The sequence below is a fragment of the Perognathus longimembris genome, chromosome 1, assembly GCF_023159225.1.
Source record: "Perognathus longimembris pacificus isolate PPM17 chromosome 1, ASM2315922v1, whole genome shotgun sequence".
NCBI lineage: Eukaryota > Metazoa > Chordata > Mammalia > Rodentia > Heteromyidae > Perognathus > Perognathus longimembris.
Genome location: NC_063161.1, coordinates 79,153,020 through 79,177,673, shown reverse-complemented (window position 1 = coordinate 79,177,673; position 24,654 = coordinate 79,153,020). Strand labels below are relative to the sequence as shown.

The 24,654-nt window shown below is 55.7% G+C and overlaps 1 protein-coding gene across 4 annotated transcripts; it reads right to left on the bottom strand.

The window, feature by feature from the left end:
* Nucleotides 1-2,044: 2,044 nt before the first annotated feature.
* On the bottom strand, nt 2,045-23,715 carry Pdgfa (platelet derived growth factor subunit A). Of its 4 annotated transcripts, none has more exons than XM_048330707.1 (8): nt 23,362-23,715; nt 22,306-22,435; nt 20,777-20,873; nt 15,417-15,518; nt 13,064-13,251; nt 4,940-5,066; nt 4,431-4,504; nt 2,045-2,578 (listed from the first exon to the last, which is right to left on the bottom strand). In XM_048330707.1, the coding sequence occupies exons 2-7, from the start codon at nt 22,366-22,368 to the stop codon at nt 4,449-4,451; spliced, it is 633 nt and encodes a 210-aa protein (XP_048186664.1). In that variant the 5' UTR covers nt 22,369-22,435; nt 23,362-23,715; the 3' UTR covers nt 2,045-2,578; nt 4,431-4,448. The 4 variants fall into 4 exon arrangements, with proteins under 4 accessions (XP_048186664.1, XP_048186673.1, XP_048186657.1 ...); XM_048330716.1 differs by lacking the exon at nt 23,362-23,715 and adding an exon at nt 22,808-23,067; XM_048330700.1 differs by lacking the exon at nt 23,362-23,715 and having other exon boundaries at nt 4,435-4,504; nt 22,306-23,067.
* Between the last annotated feature and the right edge of the window lie 939 nt (nt 23,716-24,654).

Here is a 24,654-nt window from a genome sequence, read left to right as displayed (position 1 = left end):
ACCAACCATACACCTGGCTGGAGGCATAGCTGAAGTAGTAGAGCACCAGACTTGAATAAGAAGTCAAGCAAGTACAAGGCCCTGTGTTCAAGACCTGGTACTGGCAGTTAAAGAAAAGCAAGCTAAAATAAATTTATCGTTGTAGACCATGTGGTAGTGTTCTACCCAAGTCCAGCCAGGCAGCACTCTCATGTGCCCCTGGGGGGCGGGGGGAGGTGGGGAGGCGGGGGCCTAGACTATTTGAGTGAATGCTCAACAGGAGACAGGAGGCCCAGGCTGGCCCACAGGATAGTTCCCAGAAGCCACCGGGGGCTCTAAGGCCTGGTCCTCTGGCCCCACTTCCATCTCTTTCCTGACTGACCCCTAGCATCTCATCAGACAACACTGCACCAGGGCAGTGCATTGACCTCGTGGGAACTTGAAAGGCGATGCTTACAAACTATGCAGGCCACAAAACCCAGCCTCAGCAGATGCCTGGCATAGCAGCAGTCCATCCACAGTGAGAGAGGCAGGCACGTGGCTGGCCGGCAGGACTTGCCCCAGCCCCTGGCCAACTTCTATCACTTGAAAAGCATCCAACCAGAAGGGTAGGCCATGAGCAGATTTCTTTCTCATGTGTTGGTGCCGGGGCTTGAACTCAAGGCTCTGCATTCGCTTCTGTTTGTGTGGCTGGTGCTCCTACCACCGGAGCCATGCCACGAGCTTGGCTTTTTGCTGTTTTAGGAAGTGTCTTGGATTTTCTGGCCTTGGACTACGATCTTCCAGATCTCAGTCTCCCAAGTAGTTGGGATTACAGGTGTGAGTCACCAACACCTGCTTCCTTGAGGACGGTTTCTTACATCTTCCACACGTACCAACAACAAAGACGACCTACAGGCCACAGGGATGAGGGTGGTTACTGAGCCACGAGGCTTCAGGAGGCAGTGACCAGCTGTGGGCTCCACACTGACCAGCCCAGCAAACAGCAGGTCAGCTCACTGCTGGACGAAACCCTTGCCCATCCCCACAACCTGCTCTTGGAACCCAGAACAAACAGACTTTCACTGCAGGAAATCTGCTTGAGGCTGCAGCCCTGATAGCCTTAGCACCCCTGCCCCTCCATAAGAGCCCAATGAATAGGGGTACAGCTCCACAAAGAAACTAGGAAACAAAATGCAACCACAAAATGCCCCACAGGCCTGTGATATGTTGATGGGTTTTTTTTCCATAAAACTGATAATATTAAAAATACAAAGTTCAACTTTACAAAACAAGAACAATGCCAAAAATGAAACAAAGAAACCACACACATACATAATTCTGTTAACAGGTATAGCACATCTCACCAAAAATAGAGAACTGAGGCCTGGTCTCAAACTGAAGTAGTGGGAATACAATTTGACAAGACAGGTAGGATCAGCAGTGCCGGGGCTAGGTAAGGCGGCTCATGCTTGTCATCTCAGATACTCGGGAGGCAGATTGGGAGGACTGAGGTGCGAGGCCGGCCCAAGCAAAAAGTTAGCCAGGCCTCGCCTTCCCACCCTGATCTCAACAAACAAGTTGGGCACGGTGGCTCACACCTGCCATCTGAGAAAAAAATATATATATAAACTTATCTGAAAAATAGCTCTCTCAAAATGGCTTAAACCAAAAAAATAGAATAAAATTAAAAAAAATTTTCTTAAAAAAAAAGTAGTAAGGTTAGGGAGAAAGACAGAAAGACAGAAACATTTAGGAAATGATGCATGGGTAGATATTCCATGTTTTATTTTAATACATCTCATTAGTTTTCATCCTGCTAGGAAAAAAAAAAAAAAATACCGTCACAAAGTCCCAACAGTTTAACAACAGCAGCCTCCTGTGTTATCGGCAAAAAAAAAAAAAAAAAAAAAAAAAAAAAAATCCTCCGAGATAATTAAATTTTTTAAAAAATGCTAGGCAGAGAGTAAAAAGGAAAGCTTATAATCACTTTATGGTGTAAAAAAAAAAAAAAATCCACTTAAGGCTCTCCGGAAGGCCCCGTGCTGACTCAAGCGAGGAAATGTGGTTGTTTTGTTTTTTTTGGGGGGGGGGGCTCCCGGACAACTCCCACTTACTCCGATCCCTGTGTCCCCACAAAGCCAGTGACCCCTGGAGTCCCGAGCTGGCCAGTACCAGGAGGAAGAAGGGACCAGACGCGAGCCTGGGACAGCATCACCTTCATTCCGCAGGGCTGTCCCTTCGCCATCGTTGGCCTTAGCTAATCTGCTGGAGTCCGTTGTTTCTTTCTGTGTGTTGTGGTTTGGCGTTGGGTTTGGTGATTTTTTTTCTCTCTTTTTCTGACAAGGAAGCGTCTTACCGTCCCACCCAAGTGCTACAATACTTCCTTTGATGTGACATCGAGCGAGTGGACACAGTCTCTTTGTTCTCCGGGGGATTCTTGAACACAGTTTTTTGTTTTTTTTGTTTTTTGTTTTTTTGTTGGTTTTTTTTTTTTCACGGAAAAGAACAAAGACCGCACAACTGGCCATAAAGCACCGTACATAGTAGGTCCAGGAATGTAACACGCCACTACATCCGTGTCCCGAGCGGGCTGGGGGGGCTCATCCTCACCTCACATCTGCAGGGAGAATGGAGAAGAAAAGAGGCTCAGAGCTGAGACCCACCAATGAAAAACATGGACACACGTGGCCCGGCCCGTCAGGCCACGTGCACGCTGCACAATCTTAATACAAATTTCAAAAACTAAGTACATAAATCAAGCTTGCCATGTGAGCCCCACCGGCCATATTCTGAAAGGATGATGAGGATGAGGCTCATAGCGTCTCACAGCAGAACCCAACACTCCCATTGTGCAGATGGGGAAACTGAGGCACAGCGGGTGTGGTTGCCTGCCCTTCTCTGATTGCAAGGCTTAGATGTGATTTCTGGAGCTCTAACAGCCAGTTGGAATCAAGAAGCAAGTCTGAAGAAGAATGCCACTAGCCAGGCGGGAGGGGAAGGAGGGAAGGGGCTGTGACCAGGTAGAACTATGCTGAACTCTTTCCTTGTTTGTTCTATTTCCCTTTTTTCCTCCTTTTAGGGCTGGTACTTAGGAACGCAAGGCCTTCTGCTCTTGTTTGGCTTTTTTTTTTTTTTTTTTGCTTTAGTCTGGGTCACTTGAACCACACTTGCAGGTTTGTTGGGGTTTTCTGCTGGTTATTTGGACATAAGAGTTCTCACAGGCTTTTCTGCTCAGGCTGGTTTTGAACTAGGATCCTCAGCGCTGGGCTTGCTTGTTTGCTGTTTTCAAATCTGCCTGCATATACATGCATGGCAAATACTCTGTCCTGAGCTACACCCCCAGCCCTACACTGAGCCCCTAAACAGCTCATCTCCCCCGCCCCCCCGCCCCAGCCCCAAAGAAGCCTCTCCACAGCACAGACATTCCAATACTGGCACCACCCAAAGCCAGCAGCCTGGATGCTGGTAGACAACAAGTATGCCAGTTGCTTACTGGGGGGGGGGGGGGGGGGGGAGGATCCCCTCTGTCACCAGTTGGCCCATCTTAGCCAAACCCACAATGGAGGAGACACTTGACACACACACCAGAGTGGGCCCTTAAGCATCCCAGCCACACCCCCTGGGAGCCAAGGTCCTCAGACACTCTCTCTCTAAGGAATCTCCTCTAGCCTAGAACAATTATTTGTTTTGGATGTCCCAGAGCCCCACGTGCCAAGAGGAAGGCCCAGCAGAGCCAGGTTTCCAGCCCTCCTGGGCCAGGCAGGGTGCCACCCAAAGGCCAGGCCCCTTTTAACTTCTGAGAAGCAGCAGGCCTCTCTCTAGACACTCCTCACTTTCCAGGACAGCAGGGAAGAAAAAAGAGAAATCCCTGGATGAGGTTTAGAGGAGGGATCTCCCTTCCCAAAAGTTCCTGGTCCCTTTTATCTCCCAGCCTGGAGAGCACATGGGATGGCTGAGCTTTAGCAGCCACCACAAACCAAGAGGCAACTCAGAGAGGGAAAGCCTTCTGCTCCAGGAAGAAGGGGTCCCCAAGTCACCTCCAATGGCCTCACCTGCCTCTGCCTCCCAGTCTTCGATCTTGTACTTGGCTCTCCATCCCTGTCAGTGCTGGGGTACAAAGCCAAGCACCCTGAACTTTTATAAAACTCTTAGCAGATCCACCGAGCTATCAGCAAACTGCACCCCCAATCTGTCAGGCCTCAGTTTGTCCATCCAACAATGGGGTGAGCAGCCGACCCAATGGGATCCCAGCTAGTGGACTTCAGAGCCGAGATTTGCTCAGAATCAGGAATCCCACCATTTCACGCTGCCTGTGTTCCATCACACAGGAAATCAAGCAGCAAGTAAACCCAGAGCGCAGCACGCACCCACCGGAAGCACGCAGACCGCCCGCCCACAGAAGCTGATTGGCTGGTTGATCAGTACATCATTGGTTGGCCCCGCCCCTCTCCCTGCCCTGCAAGCAGGGCCTACCTTGGTCTGGTGCTTTATGTGGGTTTTAACCTTTTCCTTTTCCGTTTTTTACCTGATTCCCTACGCTTTCCTGTTAAGGAGAAGGCAGGGAGGTGAGTGGCCTTAAGGAAGGCCATCAGGTGCAGCCATAAATACCTCAAGTGGTTTATCTTCCTGCAGGAAAGCTCCAGCCACCCCTGCCAGACACTTTGGGGTTCCTCTGCACCCCCGGCTGTTGAGGACAGTAAGGACCTGGCACCTAAGGGTGAAGGTCAGCATCTGCCTTCCCACCTGCTCCTCTGCCCACCTGGATGGGGAGAGGAGACCCAGCCCCACGTCACTGGCCACAGCCTCTGTAGCTTGGCCCAGGCCCCTGAGTGGCAGGTCACCATCTTGGCCTGTTAAGGAGGTGCCCACCCTCCTGTTTAGCTCCACCTCCTCCCTCCACGTGGTCCTCTAGCAAGAGCCCCATAATCCGGTCTCCGAGGACCCATGCGATGGTGACAGGGGACATGGCACCACTCACCGGTCTCCTCTTCCCGATGGTCTGGATTCAGGCTGGAGGTCGCACACGCACACTCCAAGTGCTCCTCTAGTCTCACCTGGACCTCTTTTAATTTTGGCTTCTTCCTGACGTATTCAACCTTGGCCACCTGCGGAGGACAGAGCCCATGGTCAGCACCCTGGTAAAGATGGGGAGAGGGGCTTGCTGGAGACCCCAGGCTGGAGCATGGCGGGGAAAGAGGCAGACTTTGACCTCTTACCCCACTTGTTATCCTCCTTCCCCTCCCAGGTGAAGAAAGGAAGCAATGACAAACAAGCTTAGTCTATTTCCATTTAAAAAGAAACACAGAGCAGGGTGCCCTTGGCTCACGGCCTATAATCCTAGCCACTCAGAAAGCTGAGACCTGAGGATCACAATCCCAAACCAGCCCAGGTAGGAAAGTCTGTGAGACTCGTATCTCCAAATAACCACTAAAACGCTAAAACTAGAGCTGTGACTCAAGTGGTAGAGCACCAGCCTTAAGCAAAAACAGGCAAGCAAGAGCACAAGGCTCTGAGCTCAAGCATTAGTATAAGCACAAAAATAATAAAAACAGATACATAACCCCAAATAGCCAGGCATGGTGATGCATTCCTATAATCCCAACACTTGGGAGGTGAAGGCAGGTAGGTGGACCATGAATTTAAAGCCAGCCTGGGCTACAGAGAGATCCTGTACAATAATAATAATAATAATAATAATAATAATAATAATATATATAAAGCTGAATGCCAATGGATCTCACCTGTTGTTAATCCTAGCTACTTGGGAGGCTGGAGAATAGGAGGACTGTGGTTTGAGGCCACCCTTAACAGAAATGTTCACAAGACTCCATTCTCAGTGGAAGAAGCTAGGCATGGTAGTGAGTGTATATCATCCCAGCTATGATGGGAAGTGTAAAATAGGATCACTGCCAAAGCAAGATCCTATCTCAGAAAATAACCTGTGCGAAAAAAAAGGCGGGAGGCCTGGCCCAGCAGTAGAGTGCCTGCCTAGTGAGCTCAAAACTCTGACAGGTCAAAGCTCAGTATGGGAAGGATGGAGAAGAAGGGAGGGAAGGGAGAAGGGAGGGAAGTTGGGTTCCCTCACTGAAGGAACCCCTGTGCCCCGCCTATCCACAATCCAGAGAATCTACACAAGGACCCCTCCTCCCAGAGGCCACAGCCCGAGGAGCCTGATGCATTGTGCACGTATGCACCTGTACACACGTGTGCACAAGAATACATGCCCCTGGAGCTGGGAATATGGCCTAGCGGTAGAGCGCTTGCCTTGCATACATGAAGCCCTGGGTTCGATTCCCCAGCACCACGTATATAGAAAAGGCCAGAAGTGGTGCTGTGGCTCAAGTGGTGGAGTGCTAGCTTTGAGCAAAAAGAAGCCTGGGACAGTGCTCAGGCCCTGAGTCCAAGCCCCAGGACTAGCAAAAAAAGAATACATGCCCCCATCATGCAAAGCCCGCCACCCACACATGTGACAATCACCCAGCTACAAGGGGGAACCCTTGCCCTGTCCCAATGTGAGGATGGGGAGGAACTGGCTGGGAGACGCTCTGCCCTCCTTCCTTGGACCTCACATACCCACTCAGTCCTCCCTCCTGACCATGCCACAGAAGCAGTATAATCACCAGCCAGCTCCCCTCCCCATGCTGCCCGTCCCTAACCACCAGGCTACCTGACCACCAGGTGATCATCCTGGAGCCAAGAGCCCCCACCCATTGCAGCCCAGGAAGCCACATCTGTGTTTCCCAGAAGTAGCCCGTAGGGGTCCCTCTGCTTCACCATTGAACTGGGGAAACTGAGGCTAGAAAAGACACAAAACCCACAATAGGATGCTGAGGGTGGGGAGCACTAGCACCTGGTGAATGAGACCCCAGGTGGGGATCAGATGCCCAGCCCTGGCCTCTAGGGCAGCCATTTCTAGAAGGAGCTGGGATGGTGGGAGAGGGGAAATCCCCCTTGCACAAGGGTTGGCCCTGCACCTGAGGCTGGCAGCACCTCTGGAAGGCTGGCCTCAGGCACTGGGGAGTAAGCTTGGCCAGCCCAGTCAGGTGCCACCTCAGCTGCATTAATGGTTAACCCATGGTGCAAAGGGTGCTGGGTGCCCGGCGGGTGTGTAAAAAGGCTCAGGGCTGCCTCAGGTGCAAACACAGCCTGCCAGGTATGAGCTCAGCGCTGAGGGCGTGGGGCCCAGGGTCAGGGGCCAGCCAGGAGGTTTCGCTACGTCAGGAGGCAGGAGATGCCAGCCCGGAGCTGAGAGCTGCTTCCTGGATGGAGGGGGCTGTACACTGTACCTGGGGCTCTGGAGAACCGCCCCCCCCCCCGCAACCTTCCCTTCCTCAGGTACTTGAGCTTGATGGGGGGGGGGGGTAGAGAAGCCCCCCCCCCATTGGCCCATGGCTAACCCAAGTGGGAGGAATCTGTTTCTGCTGTCACAGGCCCCCAGCCCCACCTGGGAAAATGGGGGACACAGGTATCGCCTATCTAGGAGGTCACCTGTGCAGCAGCACCTGGAACCAAGCCACAGGGCCCTTGTAGGAGCTAGCTATACTGACAGCCATCTGATGATATTCCTTCCAGAATCTGCTCAGGAAGGGGACCACATGCCCCCATGCTCAGCACAATGCCTACACCGTAGCAACCGAAAGAAATCCACTCCCCCCCCCCAAATAAAAAACCTACTGAAGTGGACAAGTTTCCAACCCAAGGAGAAGCCCCCAGAAAGCGTGGAGGAGAGCAGCATGGAGGGAGGGGCACAAAGGCCAGGCCTTGGCCCTCCACAATCAAGAACCACAAATCCACCCAGCGGCAGACTCAAGCCCTGAGTCCCCTCCCTATCCCACAATAACCCAAGCAGATGGGCCCGCTGACCCCCTCCTACCTCCAAAACTGGGGCTGGGCCCAGGTCTTATAGTTCACACAGGGCTCTGGTCTTATAGACTTGACTTTGGGTGGCCCCAAGGTCAACAGCAGCCTCTCCTAAGATCTCCACTACCCCAGGGCAGATCCTAGGGCCTGAGCCCCACTGGCTGGCCAGTCTTGGCCAGCCAGCCCCCCAAGCTTTTCCACTGCTCAAGGCAGGTGCTATAGGCCCCCTACAGCCACCTTAAGGGCTGCTTGGCTGGAAGAACCCACTTTTCTCTCCAGACATGTTTATCAGAGAAAAAACAAACAGCGATTTACAACCCTACCTGCTCAAGGAATGCCAGGATTCCAGAGACTCCACCACCTCTGTCTGACAGGAAATGCCTACATTTTTCTCCCAAGCACATGTTAGGAATTTTAAATTCTCAAAACCTGCCTCAAGTAAGGCACTGGGTAATCCTAGCTGCTCAGGAGGCTGAGATCTGAGGATTGTAGTTTGAAGTCAGCCTGAGAAAGGACCATCCAAAAGTCTGATTTTTCCAATTAACTACTTAAAAGCCAAATATGGAGCTGTATCTCAAGTGGCAGAGCACCAGTGTTGAGCAAAAAAAGCCAAGCAAAGACCAGACAGAGGCTTGGAGCTCAACTACCAGGACTGGCACAAAAGCAAATACTTCCTCGGCTGATAGCTGGGTCTGAAAAGTAAGCTGCTATTGTCCCCAACACGCTTCTGGCTTCTGTTTGTACCCCCAGGCCCCACAGTGGGGGTTCTCATACCCCTTCCATCCCCACAACCCACCCCTCTTCCCTCTGCTTCATGTAGGGTACACACCAGATATCCCACTCCCATTACTTTCATGAGCTCCCTGCCTGCATGCTACCACCCCACAACATCACCCAAAATGGTGACATCCATCATCCATCTACGGCAGAGAACGGTGGACCGGGGGGCGGGGGGATTCTCCTAAACACACCAGTGTCAACAACATACAACTGAGCCCCACACTATAATATAATCCTTATAGCCAGCTGTGTGCACAACCACAGCCCATTTCACAGAGGAGGAAACTGAGCAGACCTTGGCCCAGAGTCCCCAGGGTTCTTTTCTTCTGTCTGCTTTGGAAAACTGCAGCCTGGACCTGGAAAAAAATGGAGCCCAGCAGCTGAAGAGACTGAGGCAGGAAGATCAAGGTCAGTGGCCAGTCTGGGCAAAAGTGTGAGACCCCAGAAGAAGAGCAAACTAAAAGCAGTAGGGCTGGAGCATGGCTCAAGTGGTAGAGCACCTGACTAGCAGGTGTGAGGACCTGAGTTCAAACTCCAGTAGTGCTGAAAGAGAGGTGTGGGGAGAGAAAAGGCAAGAGGAAGTGACAGGAGGGGAGGAAGAACAGGCGAAGCCTAGCTCTGAGACCCCAAGACACTATTCCAAGTGTGTAGTTTACAATCCCTTGGACAGAAGCCAACCACAACCTTCAAATGAGGCAACAGATGAAAGACTGGGGGCCCCACTCCACGTGGCTGAGGAACCCACACAGCATTAGCACAGTGATCGCAGGCTCTAGGGTGCACATCTCAGCAGACCTGGGCCAAGGCTTCAGCTTCTTTGGCTTCCTCCCACTGGGGAGGAAGGTGAGACACCCCACCCTGCTTCCCTCAAGACAAAGGAAAATAGCCCTAACTCCAACCCCAGCCAGCACTAGGTCGAGCCCTATAGAAACCCAACCAATGCAGAGTCAGATGGGCCACAGCCAAGCACCTGAGTAGCTCTCATTAGCCAGACACTGCTGGCCACACCCACTTCACATCTCTCCTTTGCAGCTCCCATTGGCCAGGCATGGCTGGCCAGCTCCCTTCACCCCTCCCCCCACATGTGTATGGGCCAACCAAGTACTGGTCAGCCCAGCACAGGAAAGCCAGCTAGGCCTGGTCACCTGTTGTCTGTCCCCAGGGCCAAGAGTTGTGGCCCGAATGATGTCAGCAGGGGATAGGGACAGACTAGGACTACACTGACTCCCCATGTGTCCCCAAGAAGAGAAGAGCCCAGTTCTCACCCAACACCCCCACTCCAGGCTGACCTAGAGCAGTAGCTACAATATCCAGCCCTTGAGCCGCTCTTATGGGAATCACCAGGGACTGGCTATCAACCTTAGCATGTCCACCATATGGCACACAGCCTAGGTGGTTCCACTGAACAGACTACCACTGTGCCCATGGTGGGTGGTACCCCAGCCTGGGCCACATTGGGTTGACCATTCTTGGTCTTAAGACTGTCCTGTGCAATGACAGTCGCCAAGAAAGGCACAGGAAGAGCTGGATATGGTGGCACATGCCTGTAACTCCAGCACTTGGGAGACTGAGGCAGGAGGATCCTAAATCAGAGACCAGCCTTGACTACATAGTGAAGCCTTGTCTCAGAAATAACAACAATAAAAAAAGATCTTGGGGAAGCAGTAGTGACAGAATGTTTTCCTAGCAAGTGTGAGGCCCTGGTTTCAATCCTTTCTACCACAAGCAAAAAAAAAAAAAAAAAGCAGAAGAAAGCAGGGCACTGTTGGCTCTGCCCTGTAATCCGAACTACTCAAGAGGCTGAGATCTGGAGAATCTCCACTCACAGAACCAGCCTGGACAGCAGGCTCCACTCTTCAATCAATCAGCAAAACAGCTGGCTGGAGGTAGGGCTCAATTGGTTAGAGTGCCAGCCATGAGCAAGAAAGCCAAGCGAGGACAAGGCCCTGAGTTCAAACACAGGTACTGTCAGGGGGTAGAAACTTGAAAAAGCAAAAGCAAAGCAAAGCTCCAAAAACTGGAACCCAGCAAAATCGGTGGGGCGGCCCCAGGTTTCCTGGGCCAGCCTGGACCCTCCCCTTGTCTAGTCCCACAGGCACAGAGCTCCAAATGCATCTGGGATGCCAGCCCTAGCACCTCCCATCCAGCTGAACATCACCTGGGTCCCCAAACCAGCCTCCTGCTCCGGCCTCCACAAAGAATCTCCTGTTCCACTGACCTTCTGTCTCTTCTACCACAGCCCCCAGTGTCTGGGGCTGGATGTTTCCTCCCCACTCTTGGGGGAGGGAGGGGAATGGAAGATGTCCTCCTCAGGAGGAAGCCTAGGAGGGCTGGCTCTGGCTCTGTCTTGCAGGACTCTGTCCCTCTTGGCTGATGGAAACCCTGGTGGAGAAGGCTACAGTCCCAGCAATATGCAGAGGAAGGCCTCTCAGGGGGATGGGTATCTGAAGGCTTGGACACCCACCTGGCTCCCTCAAGTGCCTAGTGAGGAGCAGATACTTCCAGTCCTTTAAATCAGCAATGGGGCTCCCAGATGCTGGAGACCAGGACCCCTGAATCACCCCTTGACATTACCACCAAACTTTCTGAGGCCACATCTGAGGCACCCGAGAGTTTCTTTGAGCCCATACAGAACCCCTGCCTGGACATACCTACTGCTTTGCCAGCAGGTGCCCAAGAGGCCAGGCCCTCCCTGATGCTCTGCAGGAGGCTATGAGGCCTGAGGGTTGAGGTTTGAAACCAGGCAGAAAGGTCTGGGAGACTCTTACCTCCAATTAGCCAGCAACAAAAGCAGGAAGTGGAGCTGTGGCTCAAGGAGTAGAGCATCAGCCTTGAGGGCAAAACCAAGTTACAGCCATAGACACTGGAACCTAGTGCCAACACCAAAAGGGAACAAGATGGCAGCTGGGTCTGCACAACTCCTCAGTACCCTAACAGTGGGAACCCCAAAGTCCAACAAAAGAGGTGGGCAAGCAGTGGCAGGAGGGTGTGGCTGGTGTCAAGGGCAGGGTCCCAAGCCATCTGAGCCTGGAGGCCCAAGTCAGCAACCGCCCCCCCTCACTCCTCAGCCCCGTCCCATCCATGAGCAGCAACTGCAGGCTCCCTGGACAAGCCCCCAGGCCCAGCAAAGCCCAGGGCTTTGAAGGGGAGTGTCTGGCCTCAGAGATCCTGGCACTGAAATGTGGAATTTGCTCTTAATCCCCAGAGCTCCATGGGGACCAAGCCTCAGACAGAGGTAAATCCCAGCCAAGGGACCGAGGCACCTGTATGGCCTGCTGAGGACAAAAGCTCCCTGCCATCTTCTTCTAGTGTCCCAGAAGGGACGGGGGTGGGGGAGTCGGGATGGAATGGTTTTCCATAATAAAAGAATGGGACAAAGAGACAAAGCACTCAAAGCCAGATGCCCAGCTAAGGCATCTTAGCCCACCCAGGCTGGCAGCCAGGGCTATCTAAGGCCCCATGGCTTTGACCCACTTGCTCCCATAAATCAGGTTAGGCAGTAACAGATCAGAAATGGAAAACTAGTTTCCAGGGGGCAGCGCCCAGAGAGCATGGCGCTCTAAAAGCTCCAGCCTTAGCCACACCTTGTAGAAGCCTGGAGAGGCCCAAGTCACATGACAACCATGCCCAAGTTGGGCCTGAGCCCACAGAGGCAGGAAACCCTCTACCCAGCAGAAGCCTCAGCTCCAGAGCACATCTGACCAGCCTCAGACCCACTGATGAGAGGCGCATGCAGCCGGGTGCCAAAGGTTCATGTCTGACATCCTAACTACTCAGGAGGTTGAGGTGAGGATCAGGTTCAAAGCCAGCCTGGGCAGGAAAGTCCATTAGACTCTTATCTCCAATTAACCCTAGAAGACCATAAGTGGAGCTGTGGCTCAAAGTAGTAGAGCACTAACTTCAAGCAAAAGAGCTCTGGGACAGCACCCAGGCCCTGAGTTCAAGTCACAAAGCAAAAGACTAGAACCAATAGCCACTGATCAGGCCAAAGGCCACAGATGATCTAAAGCATCAAACCCATCCCCCAGGCCTCAGAACTGTTGCAAACCCACTGCCAGGAGCCCACGCCTATAATCCTAGCTACTCAGGAGGCTGAGATCTGAGAATCGAGGTTCAAAGCCAACCCAGGCAGGAAGGTCTGTGAAACTCTTATCTCCCATTAACCACCAGAAAACCAGAAGTGTCCCTGTGACTCAAAGTGGTAGAGCACTAGCCTTGAGCTGAAGAGCTCAGGGACAGCGCCCAGGACCAGAGTTCAAGCCTCACTACCAACCATGTCCATCCCTGGACCTGGAGATCACCTCCATCAGTCCCCTGCCTGGGTAAATGCCGAACACTGGCCCCTGTGAGCACAGGCTGACAGCAGACAGCTCCGCCCTCCCTTAATTCCAAATCCACCAGCTACCAAGAACACTGGAAAGCAATCTGAGGATGGGCCAGCAAGCCCAGGGCACAGGCTCACCTTGACACTCCGATGGTGGACCCTCGAGGGCTGGCACTTCACGCTGCTCGTGTTACAGCAGCCAGTACAGCGCTTCACCTCCACGCACGGGGGCCAGATCAGGAAGTTGGCAGACGTGGGGTCCACCTGGCTCCGAGGTATCTCATAAATGACCGTCCTGGTCTTGCAGACTGCGGGAATGGCTTCCTCTGCAGAGTGAAAACACAGGGAATGCTGAAACCACCCGAATCTCCCAGACAACACAAGCACACACTTTGGAATTTGAGGTTTGTTTTTTTTTCTTTTGTGCCAGTGCCAGGGCTTGAATGCAGAACCTTGCAAAATGGAGATTCCCAGATCTCAGCCTTATGATTAGCTAGAACTAGCGATGTGAGCAACGAGTGTCTGGCCACCCCATCCAACCCAGGCAGAATGGAGTGCTGGTGGCACAGGAGGCCATCAATAGCAGAAGGAGGGAGGCTGGGGTGGCCCCTGGGGACAAAACTCAGAGCTGGGTGGGAGGTGGGGGTGGGGATTGGGATGTGCAAGGCTAAGGCCCACATCAAGGGGCCAGAGGGCAAGAGGATAGGCTCAGCCCGACTCCCCGTGCACCTGAGGCCAGGGAATTGGTCTTATAGGACAGAGAGGACAGCGGTCTCCTGCCCAACTCCCCAGTGTGGCCTGCAGATGAGGAAATCCTCAGGGGACACTAGGACACACACTTGGCTCCCTAAACAACCCCTTCATAGCTATGTCAGCCTCCTGGCCCAGCTGGTCACTATGTAGTGGGCACCTGGCCATGGCCAGCCATGACAGTAACCCAAGGGTCAACCTTGCTGCCTGGCCACAGGCTCAGGGATCTGGTTTGGCCCTGAGAGGCACCCATGAGCTGCTTCTTACTTACTGCCATAATAGCACTGAATTGCCCTGAATCCAAGACCCAGAGCTGCAGTGTACAGGGGGCCCAGCCCAGCAAGCCATGTCCACGCTGTCTGGGCATGTCAGACTGAAGAATGAACTAGTGGAGACAGAGTCCAGGAAGATCAGGAAGGCAGGACGGCCCCTCTCAACCCCCACCAGGTCCCTCCCCATCCACATCTCCCTAGTATCTGAGACACAGGGAAGCACCAAACACTCCCTGGGCCTCATAGAGTCCCTGGCCCAAGGTGGGGGGGGGGGGGCCTTTCCATCCCTCTGAAGATGTCCCGCAAACAGAGGAGTCCCTTTAGCCTTGTAAACTCAGGAAAGGCCACCCCATACCTCCATCAGCCATAGCCCAGGGCCCTCCAGGTGGCAGGGGCTGGGAAAACTGAGCCAGAACACAGAGCCAAGAAGAGGCCTAGAGCCTAACCCCCATTTGGCTCATGGGCAGCCCACCCCCCACTCCAGTCTAGACAAAGGATTCTGGAATACTAGCTGGAGGGCTTTTTGTGTTTAGTTGTTGTTGCTGTCTCAGTAGGGGGGGGGAACTGAACTCAGAGAGCCTGGGTGTTATCCCTGGACTTTTTCACACAAGACTGGCACTCGACCACTTGCGCCACAACTCCGTGTCCAGATTTTTGGAGGTTACTTGGAGGTAAGAGTTTCGTGGACTTTCCTGCCTAGGCTGATTTAGAACTTTAATCTTCAGATCTCAGCATCCAGAGTAGGTAGGATTACAGGTGTGAGCCACCAACACCCAGCCTAGAGTGTATTTTGACTGTTTAAAACAATCCCAACTCTTGTCAACTCTAATACTCTTACCCACATACCACGCTCAGTGTTGGTAACTGAATCTCAGAGAAGGAGATTGTGCTAAGGTCACACTGTAATAAACAGCAGCCACAGCCGGACAGTAGGGAGGCATTCCTCTCAGATGGACTGTGATGGGCCACAGCCTCAACCCCATCCCAAAGAAAGCACAAGCCAGGCCTTGAGAAAAACCCAAATATATCCCAAAGAGAGGCCTGTATGGGGACCCAGCCTCAGTATCAAGTCATGGGGAAGGATATCCACGAGCAGCTGGCTGCTGGACACCTGAGTACATCCCCATTTTCCTGCTGGACCTGGGGGCCCTTCTGGTGCTCGCATTCGGAACTGGAGGTTAAGCTCAGCCACATTTCCCAGCGAGGCCTCCTGGCAGACAGGCCCTGACAGGACCCGGCACTTAAGGAATTTATGATGCTTCTTCTTTCCATGGCAGAGGGGCAGGCAGGAGACACGCCGCGGAGGAGGAAGAGAAGGAGGAGGAGGGCAGGAGGCCAGAGCTGGAGGCTAGGCCCAGCCTTTGTTAGGTGGAAGAGAGGCGGGGTTGGTTGACAGCACCTGAGGCCACACATTCCCTCCACCACCAGGGGCCTGTTCCCTCTGCCACCCCACCGATGGCGGCACTCACCGATGCTTCTTTTCCGACGGATAGGCACAGGCCGCTTTTCGGGTGCATGCTTGGCACGGGACCCGTGGGCTCTCAGGCTGGTCGCCAAGGCATCCTCAGCCCCTGTGGGTGGAGAGAAGTTGGTAAACCCTGTGGGTGCCCACACCCCGATCTACAAGGTCAATGGGTGTCCACACCTGTGTATGGTGTCCTGGGGCCCGGGCTGGGGCCTGCCTTACACATCAGCTTTCAGAGCCACTTGGGGACAAAGGGCAATAGCTCAGCCCTCGCCTGCCCACCCCATGCAACAGGGCCCCCACACCCTCCCCCAAACTCATTAAGGACCCCCTTCCCCTACCTCCCAGATAGCAAGCGTCTTTATACTCCCACCCCTACTGAACAGGGTCCCCTACCAGCTCCCCAAAGTTCCTGATCCTTCACATTCTATCACAGCAGGGACCCCTCACCCTGCACCCCTTTCCCTTCATGCAGCAGGGCCCCCCCACAGCCTCTACCCCACAGCAGGGTCCTCTTCTCCCCCCGCCCCCCAATAGTGTCCTGAACACTTTCAACTAGGCCAACATTGGCCTGTGCACACACAAAAAAAACGAAATTCAGTGGTCCCCTCTGGGCCAATGACAACGCTGAGGCCCTCTGGGGAAGGGGATCCATCAGTGGGCTCCCTACAGGGAAAACTAGCTAACGGCTAGGCGGTCCCAGAAGCAACAGACTCAAGGCTGCCCAGCCGAAGCCACGCCATGGGCAGCTCCAATCATCAGGCTGGACCACAGATGCCCTCCCTGTCCCCTGTGGGTGTGTGTACAGCTCTTCCCTGCTCAGAGGCCAGGCCCTGATGAAGTGTCCTAGCCCCCAAGGGGGCATCGGAAGCAAGGCCCCAGACTGGGCCGAGCGCCAGCCCCCTCTGGTTCCTGAAATAAGCCTGCTCTAAGGGCCAGAGGCCATGAGAAAAAGCCGGGAGGACTGGGAGCATGCAGTTCTGGCTGCAGACCTGAGGTCCAAGTCCCAGTAAAATGGCAGTCCTTGTGAGGGCCACAAGTGCTGGATGGGGGTACAACCTAGAGAACACAGAGCTGAGACCCCCTGCACTAAAAAGCCACACACACACAGTACTGCTTCCCCCCTCTCCCCGCCCCGTGCACCCATGCAAGCCACAGCACACAGCCCAAGCCAGTCCCAGGTCTCAGTGCTTGCTGCGATCATGGGAGGACAGGTTCTTGTCACCAACTATGTGAACTTAAAGACTCCTCCCTGGTAGAACTCACATCTGGATCACTGAGGCCCACTTGGCCTCCAGGATTGGCTCTGTAGACCCAGCTGGAGGTCTCTGTCCACCAGTGTCCCGAGCACCTAGCAATCCTAGAGACCAGCCACTGAGACCCTCACAGGATCACGAAATCCCCAGTCTGCAGCCTCCTCCTCTGCTCAGGGCATGGAGATGCCCCCATCCCTAGTCCAGATCCTGACCTCTTTCTGCCCAACTCACCCAAGTTATACACCATCTCCCAACCAGCTCGAGAAACCTTGGCTTCCCCTGCCCCACCCCCACCCCAGATATGTGAACCCACATTTAAAATGAAAATTGAAAACGTCGCACGAGGTGTGAACCAAGTCTGAGCAGAGCCCAACTTTTTAAATGACTCAATGTTCCAATGCTTTTTTTTTTGGAGACCCAAAATAAGATCAGAACAGAACTATTCATGTAGTAAGAATTTCCCATCAACCAACTGTTACAAGAAGCTCGCCACCCCCCCACTCCCTTTTCACAAAAAAAAAAAGTGACACTATGAGTCATGTCCCTGGGGTCGCCATCCCCAAACCAACAACTGGCCTGGCCTGCTCTCAGTATGTAGGAGAAAGATTAGCAGCAGCAGCATAGTTGGGGGGTGAGGATACCTTTGGTGACTTCTCAGTGTCACCCTCATTAACAGAATCTCACACAACTATAGTAGGTGGTATCAGCCAAGGAAACTGAGGCCAAGAGAAAAGACAACAAAGAGCCAAGCTATAATCCTAGCTACTTAGAAAGCTGAGATCTAGAGGGTCACAGTTCAAAGCAGACAAGCAAAAAAAAAAAAAAAGTCTGTAGACAAGGTTCAAGTGGTAGCACACAGGGTCCAGAGCTCTAACCCCACCATCACCACCAAATAAAAGAAGCAACAGCCAGGTACTGGTAGTAGCTTGTGCCTGTCATCCTAGCTACTTAGAAGGCTGAGATCTGAGGAGGATCCTGGTTCAAAGCCAGCCCAGGCAAGAAAGTCCACAAGACTCCAATTAACTAGCATAAAGCTGGAAGTAGAGGTATGGCTCAAGAGGTAGAGCGCTAGCCTTGAGTGAAAAGCCCACCCACCATCTTGCATTCAAGCCCCAGAACCAGCATAAGACAACCAAGACTGTTAGCTAAAGGATCCACCAAGGCCAGCATATGAAGTCCAAACCCAGGACTCTAGGCCGAGTGAATGCAGACAGGACCATGACCGGGACAGTCCACTGCCACTGATGACCAAGAACAGACAAGACAGACAACACAAGTCCTGGTCAAACAAGGCCACTCTGTCCCCATCCCAGGCCCTGCCCTGCCCCACACTCGAGGGGAAGTGATGCAGGATGCTAAGCTGAGAACTCCCTCACTCCAACAGGAAAGAACTTAGAAGCTGAGACATGAAACCTCCTAGGACAGTTTATCAAGAGGTCTCTCTTTTGCACAGATGTCCACATGTCAACTCTGAGGACAGGGCAACTCCACCTACCCTGTCCTGGCTGGGCGTTAATGGCCCGGGGCAGAGATGTTTATTTATCGTTACTCAATGACCTGCTGGCGCCAGGCCAGCCCACTCTGGAGAACGAAGCTCATGGCTCCATTCCACACATACAAGACAATTGGGACCCCCAAATCCATCACTCCTGTCCATACTAGGACCACATGCTGAGATCTGCAACCAACAGCCACATGGGAAATGTTACCTTGTGCTCCCTGTGGACCAAAAGAAAAGCTCCCACCACACAGCCCAGAAGCACCAAGGCTGGGAGCAAGTCCCTTCCTTCCCCCACCTCCATCTGTGAAATGGGATGCTGCAGGCTCATTGGATAAGCCACATACCAATCACAAAGCTCCACCCACTGAGAATGAAAAGCTGAGGGAGAGGGCTGGGATACCCTATCCCCAAAGACCATTTCCTGCTCCCCTGGTAGTCTTCATCTGAGACTAGACAGAGAAACACTGAGAGCCCACTGTAAGGGAAGACAACTTTGGGAAAATCCAAGTGAGGCACATCACTTCTAGGACCTGCCCCACCTGCCCAGCCCCTTCCTCACCAGTCCCCTAAATAGTCATAGGCTCCTGCCAGGACACAGTGTCAAACAGGTCAGGCAGCCCAGACCATACCTAAAGAGAAAGTAGAGCCAGAACACATCACTGTCAATATTGTACTGGGGGGATAACCCTAATAAAATCTCAGGAGCCAGCAGCAGCTACTCCTGTCCTGAGACCAGAGATGGAGACCAGAAGGAAAGAAACCTACATTGGGGTTTGTGTCCCCATAAAGCAGTACCCAGCCAAGATTGAGGAGCAAGGAGGACACCAGAGACCCCCCGAACGGGGCTCTCACAATTTCTCATTCATACTGCACACTGCTAGGCAGGTGGCTGGAAGGAAAGCAGGTCGGCTCCACCTTTGCCTCCCCTCGGGACAGAAGAAGAGACATTCTTCCTAGGGCAATCAGAATCCAGCCCGGCCAGGGAGCAGGTGGGTCATGACTTTTTCTGTCTGGACTCAACAACAGGACAGGCCCCAGCCCAGAAGCCCCTAGGGTAGGATAACAAGAGCAAAACATCACAGAAAGGCAATGTAAAAGGAATTAGTGGGTGGGGGTGGGGGGAGGCGGGGCTGCAGCAACCTGAATAAGAATGGTTAGAACAGAAAGTGAATGGCCCATTTCCCCAAGGCTTATTTAAAGCCCAGTGAGGCAGGAGACTGGGCCTCATTTCTGGAGAGGGAAAGCTGAGCCTGGGGACTATCTCTGGGAGGTACACAGTCTCCCAAGCCATGTGGGGACCCTCACAACCCTGAGGAAGAGCATTTGCCTGGCCACCCCCAGGCCAGCTCCTCTCCCCGGGGCTTGCAGATCAAGGGACCAGATCAAAATCCTCCAGGCCCAACTCTGATCTCCAAGTGAAATCCTACCCGACTCCTGATAAGGATCAGGCAAAGGATTTCCTGGGTCAAGAAACTGGAGAAACCAGCGGCCTTGTTAGAAAATGGTTTTGGCATGGAATGAAAACAGTTTGGGCCTCCCTACCACCATAATTAGGTACAAATTTCCAAATGACTAGGCCATGTGATTTTACTTAATTCCTCTAACCCACCCACCCCACCCCCTTTGCTGAGTAGAAAGGGGGGGGAGGAATTAGCTTTAAAATTCTTCACTCTGGCTGCCTTTCCTTGTTACTTTTTTCTGACAAGCTCATCTCAGGCCTCTGTTCAGCTAAGTTTTCTCTAGTGTCTCCTGAAGGCACTTAAAAGTTTAGCAAACTCTTGGCGCTCCCTGCCAAGTGTTAATTTTGGAAAAGAGCAACACAAAGAGGGAATCCAGGTCCTACACAACACACACACACACCTCCAACAGCACCATCCCCACCCCACATCTCATAGAGGGTCTAGGCTTAGTAGTCCAAGCCAAGGCAGACCCTTCCAAAGTCTACGTTTACAAATAAACTCTTTTCTAAAGTGGCTTGGCTCCAGGCCTTGAGGGTAAGCCCCCAAAATAGCCCCGAGCACGTGTGTCTAAGGAGCGCCTTTTCACTGAGTCTTGAAAAGAAGAGAGAAACAACAACAATCCACCAGGCTGCCTGCAGCCACTGGAACCCAGCCCGCGGCCAGCTCTGTGTGCTGCCCGCCGGGCTCACAAAGGGGCGCTGACCAACCAGTGGCCCCGCGTGCACCCAGGGGGATCTCGCCCCGCCAAAGACTGCCTAGCAGCCGGGACTCAGAGCTGCACGCCCACCCATCACCCCTCGGATCCCGGCCCCTTTGGGCTTCTTCCCCAGGCCCACGTCAGGGCCCGCACACCTGGCCGCAGCGCCGGCGCCCTCTATGAACTTTGGGTGACACACGCGGCAGTTCTGGCTTAATCCCGGGGCGCGCACGCAGCCCTCGGGCCGCCGCTGGGAGAGAAAGTGGCGACTGGAGGAGAAACGCCTGACTCATGCGCCTGGGCGTTTATGGCCGAGGAGTGGATTCTGACCTTTCGGTGCGCTCCTGCGCGCGGTGCCCGGCCTGGCCGAGCGCGGGGGCCGGCTCACCGCGCACACTCTCCGCCCGCCGCCCGCACCCTCCCCGCGCCAAGGGCAGGGGCGCGATTTACCTACGGAGTCTATCTCCAGGAGTCGCTGCAGGTCCCGGATGCTGTGGATCTGACTGCGAGCCAGCCGCTCGATCAGCTCACGGGGAATCTCCGCTTCCTGCAGGCAGATCGCACGGTCAGCACCAGCCCAGGGCCACCGTCCCGGCCCGGGAGGCAGACCCACGCGCGCACCGCGCAACCCCGGCCGATCCCAGCAGATCCCCTCTGGGCCCGGGAACGGGAGGCTGGGGTGGGGCTCGATGGGTGGGACTCCCAAGTCCTCTAAACCCTTCCCAGCAAAAACAAGCCCCCCACCACCTCTTTTACATGTTGAGACAATAATAGTAGTAGTAGTAGTAGTAATAATAATAATAATAAACACCCCAGCCCTCCTCAGGGGATCAGTTACAGGAGATGTGGCTGGGGTGGGGGTGGGGTGAGGGGGGGGCACGGAGTTTCAGGTTGAATAGTCAAATCGACATCCAGAAGGAACGGGTCGAAATGCGTCACGGATCAACGACGAAAAGTCTCGGCAGTCTCCAACACTTTAAATCTTAGCCAGGAGGCTTAAATTTCACGCCCCAGAATCCTGGGGCCAAGAGAGAGGGTCTCCCCTCTCTAACACACGCACGCGCGCGCCCGAGCTCGCCCCACCCGCCTCCGGCCCAGTCGCGGCCCTAGCGCCGACAAGGGCTCCCCAAACCAGCCAGGGACTAGGAGAGGCTATCGGGAAAGAGAGGGTTAAACACACACCTCGGGGCTTACCCAGCCCTGCCCGGACCACCCCCACCACCCGGCCTCCCCCATTCTCCATCCTGATCTTTTTACAGGGAGTCCGGGGTCGCTGGGGGGCGGTGGCTCAAGCACTAAGTTCCCACGACAGGGGCTGGGGAAACTCATTCATCACAGCAAAGCTCCCGGGGACTCGTGGGGAGGGGGGGTACCCCAGCGGTGGGAGGGCGCGGGCGCCTGGCCCGGCCCCAGCTGCCTAGCTCAGCCACCTGTAAGCAGGCCCCGGGGCGGGCGGGACTTGCTCGGGCCCGGCGCCCAGCTGAGCTTGGAGTCGGAGAACCCGGGACTGTGCCTCTCCCCAGTCCACCCTAAAGAGCCCACTGCGGGCGCCTCTACCTGTTCACGGGCTGCCGTATTCCCCACCTACGGCTGCCACCGTCTTTCACACACATACACACCCCTTTTCCCCGCACCCCGTTACTGCAGAGCCCGCTGCGCCCCCAAGCTACCGCTCCGGAGACGCGCCCGCGCCCCCCGAACTTTCTCCCCACTGGTCCACCTCGCCGTTCCCCGTCCCTCCAAGGCAGAGCGACGCAACACGCTGGAAACTCACCAGACAACACTTGGGCATGGTAGAAAATAGAACCCAATCGGGAAATGTTTTTTGGGGAAAAAATCAGCCCCCTTGAGCAAAATCAAAATGATCTCCGCAGAGCCTGGGGCGCCCTGGCCCCGCGGGTGGCCGAGTGGGGCGTGCGCGGGGGGGGGGGTTGGGGAGATAATCAGAAGGGAAAACAGGGCGCGAGGGTGGCACCCACCTCAGCCAGGGCATGGGCGAGGTATCCGCAGCCGAGGAGAAGCAGGCAAGCCCAGGTCTTCATCGCGTCCCGAGGTGCTGGCGGCTCGGCAGGGAGGCGAGGCCGCGGGGCGGGCGCTCCAGCCGGGCTCCTGTGGCGACGAAATTCAGTACCATCCCTCAGGGAACGCGGCCCGGAGGAGGGTGGCGCGGAGAGCAGGGAGCCGGCGGAGCGCGCCCGGCGCGAGCAGAGTGCAGCGCCGGCGACGACGGCGGGGAGGAACAGGGAGTGCGCGCCCGCCGCGCCGGGAGCCTCCTGGGCCGCCGGGTAGGGGGTGGGGACGGAAGGGGCGGAGGGCGGGGGCTGGGCTTCCTTGGTGCGTTCCCCGTGCTGGCCGCTGCCGCGCTCGCTCCCCGGAGCTGGCTTTAGGAGCGACCCGGCCGGTAATTCCGCATATTTGTGGGCATCAGCCTCGGGAGGGACCCCAGAGCGAGTCTGGAGCCGCTGCTGCACCAACGATCACCTGTCTGGACACCCAGCGGAGCCACGACTGCCAGCTCGCCGTTCGTTCTCCCTGCGGAGGGCTGCGGGCCACCCTACACGCCTATCGTCGCCGGCCAGCGATCGTCTCCGGCCTCCTCTCGCCGCCGATGCCCGATCGGGCACCAGCGCGGCCCAGCACGCCGGAGGCCCGGCGGCCTGCGTGCGCCCCTCCGCGGCGCGCCCTCGGCTACGGCGCCGCGCGCTCCGCCCTCCGCCGGCCGGGGCCGGGCAGCGCCCGCGGCCGCGCCGGCTGGCAGCCACCTCCTGCCCCGAGGCCTCGCTGCTCCGCCCGCGCGGGCGCTGGGCCGAGCCGGCGCCGCCGCCGCAGCAGCAGCAGCAGCCTCGGGGAGAGGAGGAGGAGGTGGTGGAGGAGGAGGTGCTGGCAGGCCCGGCTCGCTAGAGTTGTGCGGGCTCCGCGGGGCGCGCGTGTGAAGCCGGCCGGCGGGAGGGAGGGGGGTTATAGCGCCGCCGCCGCGCCCCTCCCCCGCCCCCGCCCCTCCCGCCTCCCTCGGATTCCGGGCCCCGGACCCGCACCTCGGAAGCGCGCCGGGATCGTGCGGACTGGGCAGGGCCCGGCGGCCACCGCCACTGCAGTGAGGACACACGCGCTCACGCAGGCAGCTAAATCCATCAAAACCTCGCGCCCGGCTCCGATCCCAGACGCCGGGGCTTCCCGCGCGCCCCTCCCTCGAGCTTGCCCACCCTCCGGTGCCAGCTGCAATCCTGCGGCACCGGGCGGGGAGGGGAGGAGGCCGCCGCACGAGCACCGCCGTCGCCGGCTCGCCTCTGTCGGGCCCCAGCGGCGGCCGAGGGCAGCGCCCAGAGCTACTGCGCCAAAAAGGGCATGAGAGCCGCCGCCGGCCCCCGCCCGGGAGCTCGGCCGCTTTCCACAGTTTGGATCCCAGGCGCAGGCTCTCCCTTCTCCATAAAAGGAGGGGGAGTGAGTTTCTAGAGAAAGGTGGGGCGAGTTTGGGGGCGCGTCTGGGGCACTCACCTGGTAGCTGCCACGCGCCCCTGCCCAGGGTCCGAATCCTGGGGGACCTGAATGAGGAACCTCCACCCACATTTCGAGGTGGGAACAAGGTTGGGGAGGAGATTGCAGCAACCTGTTTTATCCTTGACCTTGACACTCTTGAGCTGCGCCCCCCCCCCTTTTTCCTCCCCAAGTCTCCCACTCCCTTTCCGAAAGCGAGGCAGCACCCTGAGATCGGGATTGAAAGGGTGGAAAAGAAGAGAAAGGAGCCACTGGCGAACCCCTGGGTTCTGCGTCAAGATCCGCGGGCGCACAGAGCGCCACCTCCGGCCGAGGCGCTGCTCCGAGCGCGCTGCGGGGGAGCGACGCGCGTCGCCCTCGGGCTAAGCAAGGCTGGACGGCTCCTACGCGGCGAGAGTGGGTGCGCCCGGATACTGGAAGATTGGACCCCGACGAAAGGGTGAATGCCTGCCAGTGCCTCCCCCCTCGTGGGGCCTACAGCTCTGGTATCTGGGATAGAGGGGCTGTCGGGCCTTGTGGACCGAAAAGCTAGAAAACCTTGGGCCCTTGGAGACTAGGAGACACCTCAAGGGTGAGTGGACCTCCGCCCCAGCCACCAACCCCCAGTGGATTAACCCGTGTCACACCTCCCCACCCCCACCCCCGCCGCGGTCGCCCTCACCCCCAGGCCTAGATGCAACCTAGAGGGGGCTTTTCATTCCCTGCTGGGCTGGGTGGGTTCCCGCATTTCAAAGGCCGAGTTGGGATGCTTGGAACGGGGGGCGTTCTCACCCCCAATTTCTGGGGGCGGGGCCTCCCATGCAGCTCCCTACTATTCGCTTCTACAGTCGGTG

Bases quoted from the DNA above. Each gene is read 5' to 3' on its own strand.
- Pdgfa (XM_048330707.1), bottom strand. From the start codon at position 22,368: ATGAAGACCTGGGCTTGCCTGCTTCTCCTCGGCTGCGGATACCTCGCC. The intron at 20,874-22,305 runs GTGGGTGCCACC...ATCTGCCTGCAG, and splicing joins TCGCCCATGCCCTGGCTGAG to GAAGCGGAGATTCCCCGTGA. The intron at 5,067-13,063 runs GTGAGCCTGTGC...TGTCCTCCGCAG, and splicing joins TCCACCATCGGAGTGTCAAG to GTGGCCAAGGTTGAATACGT.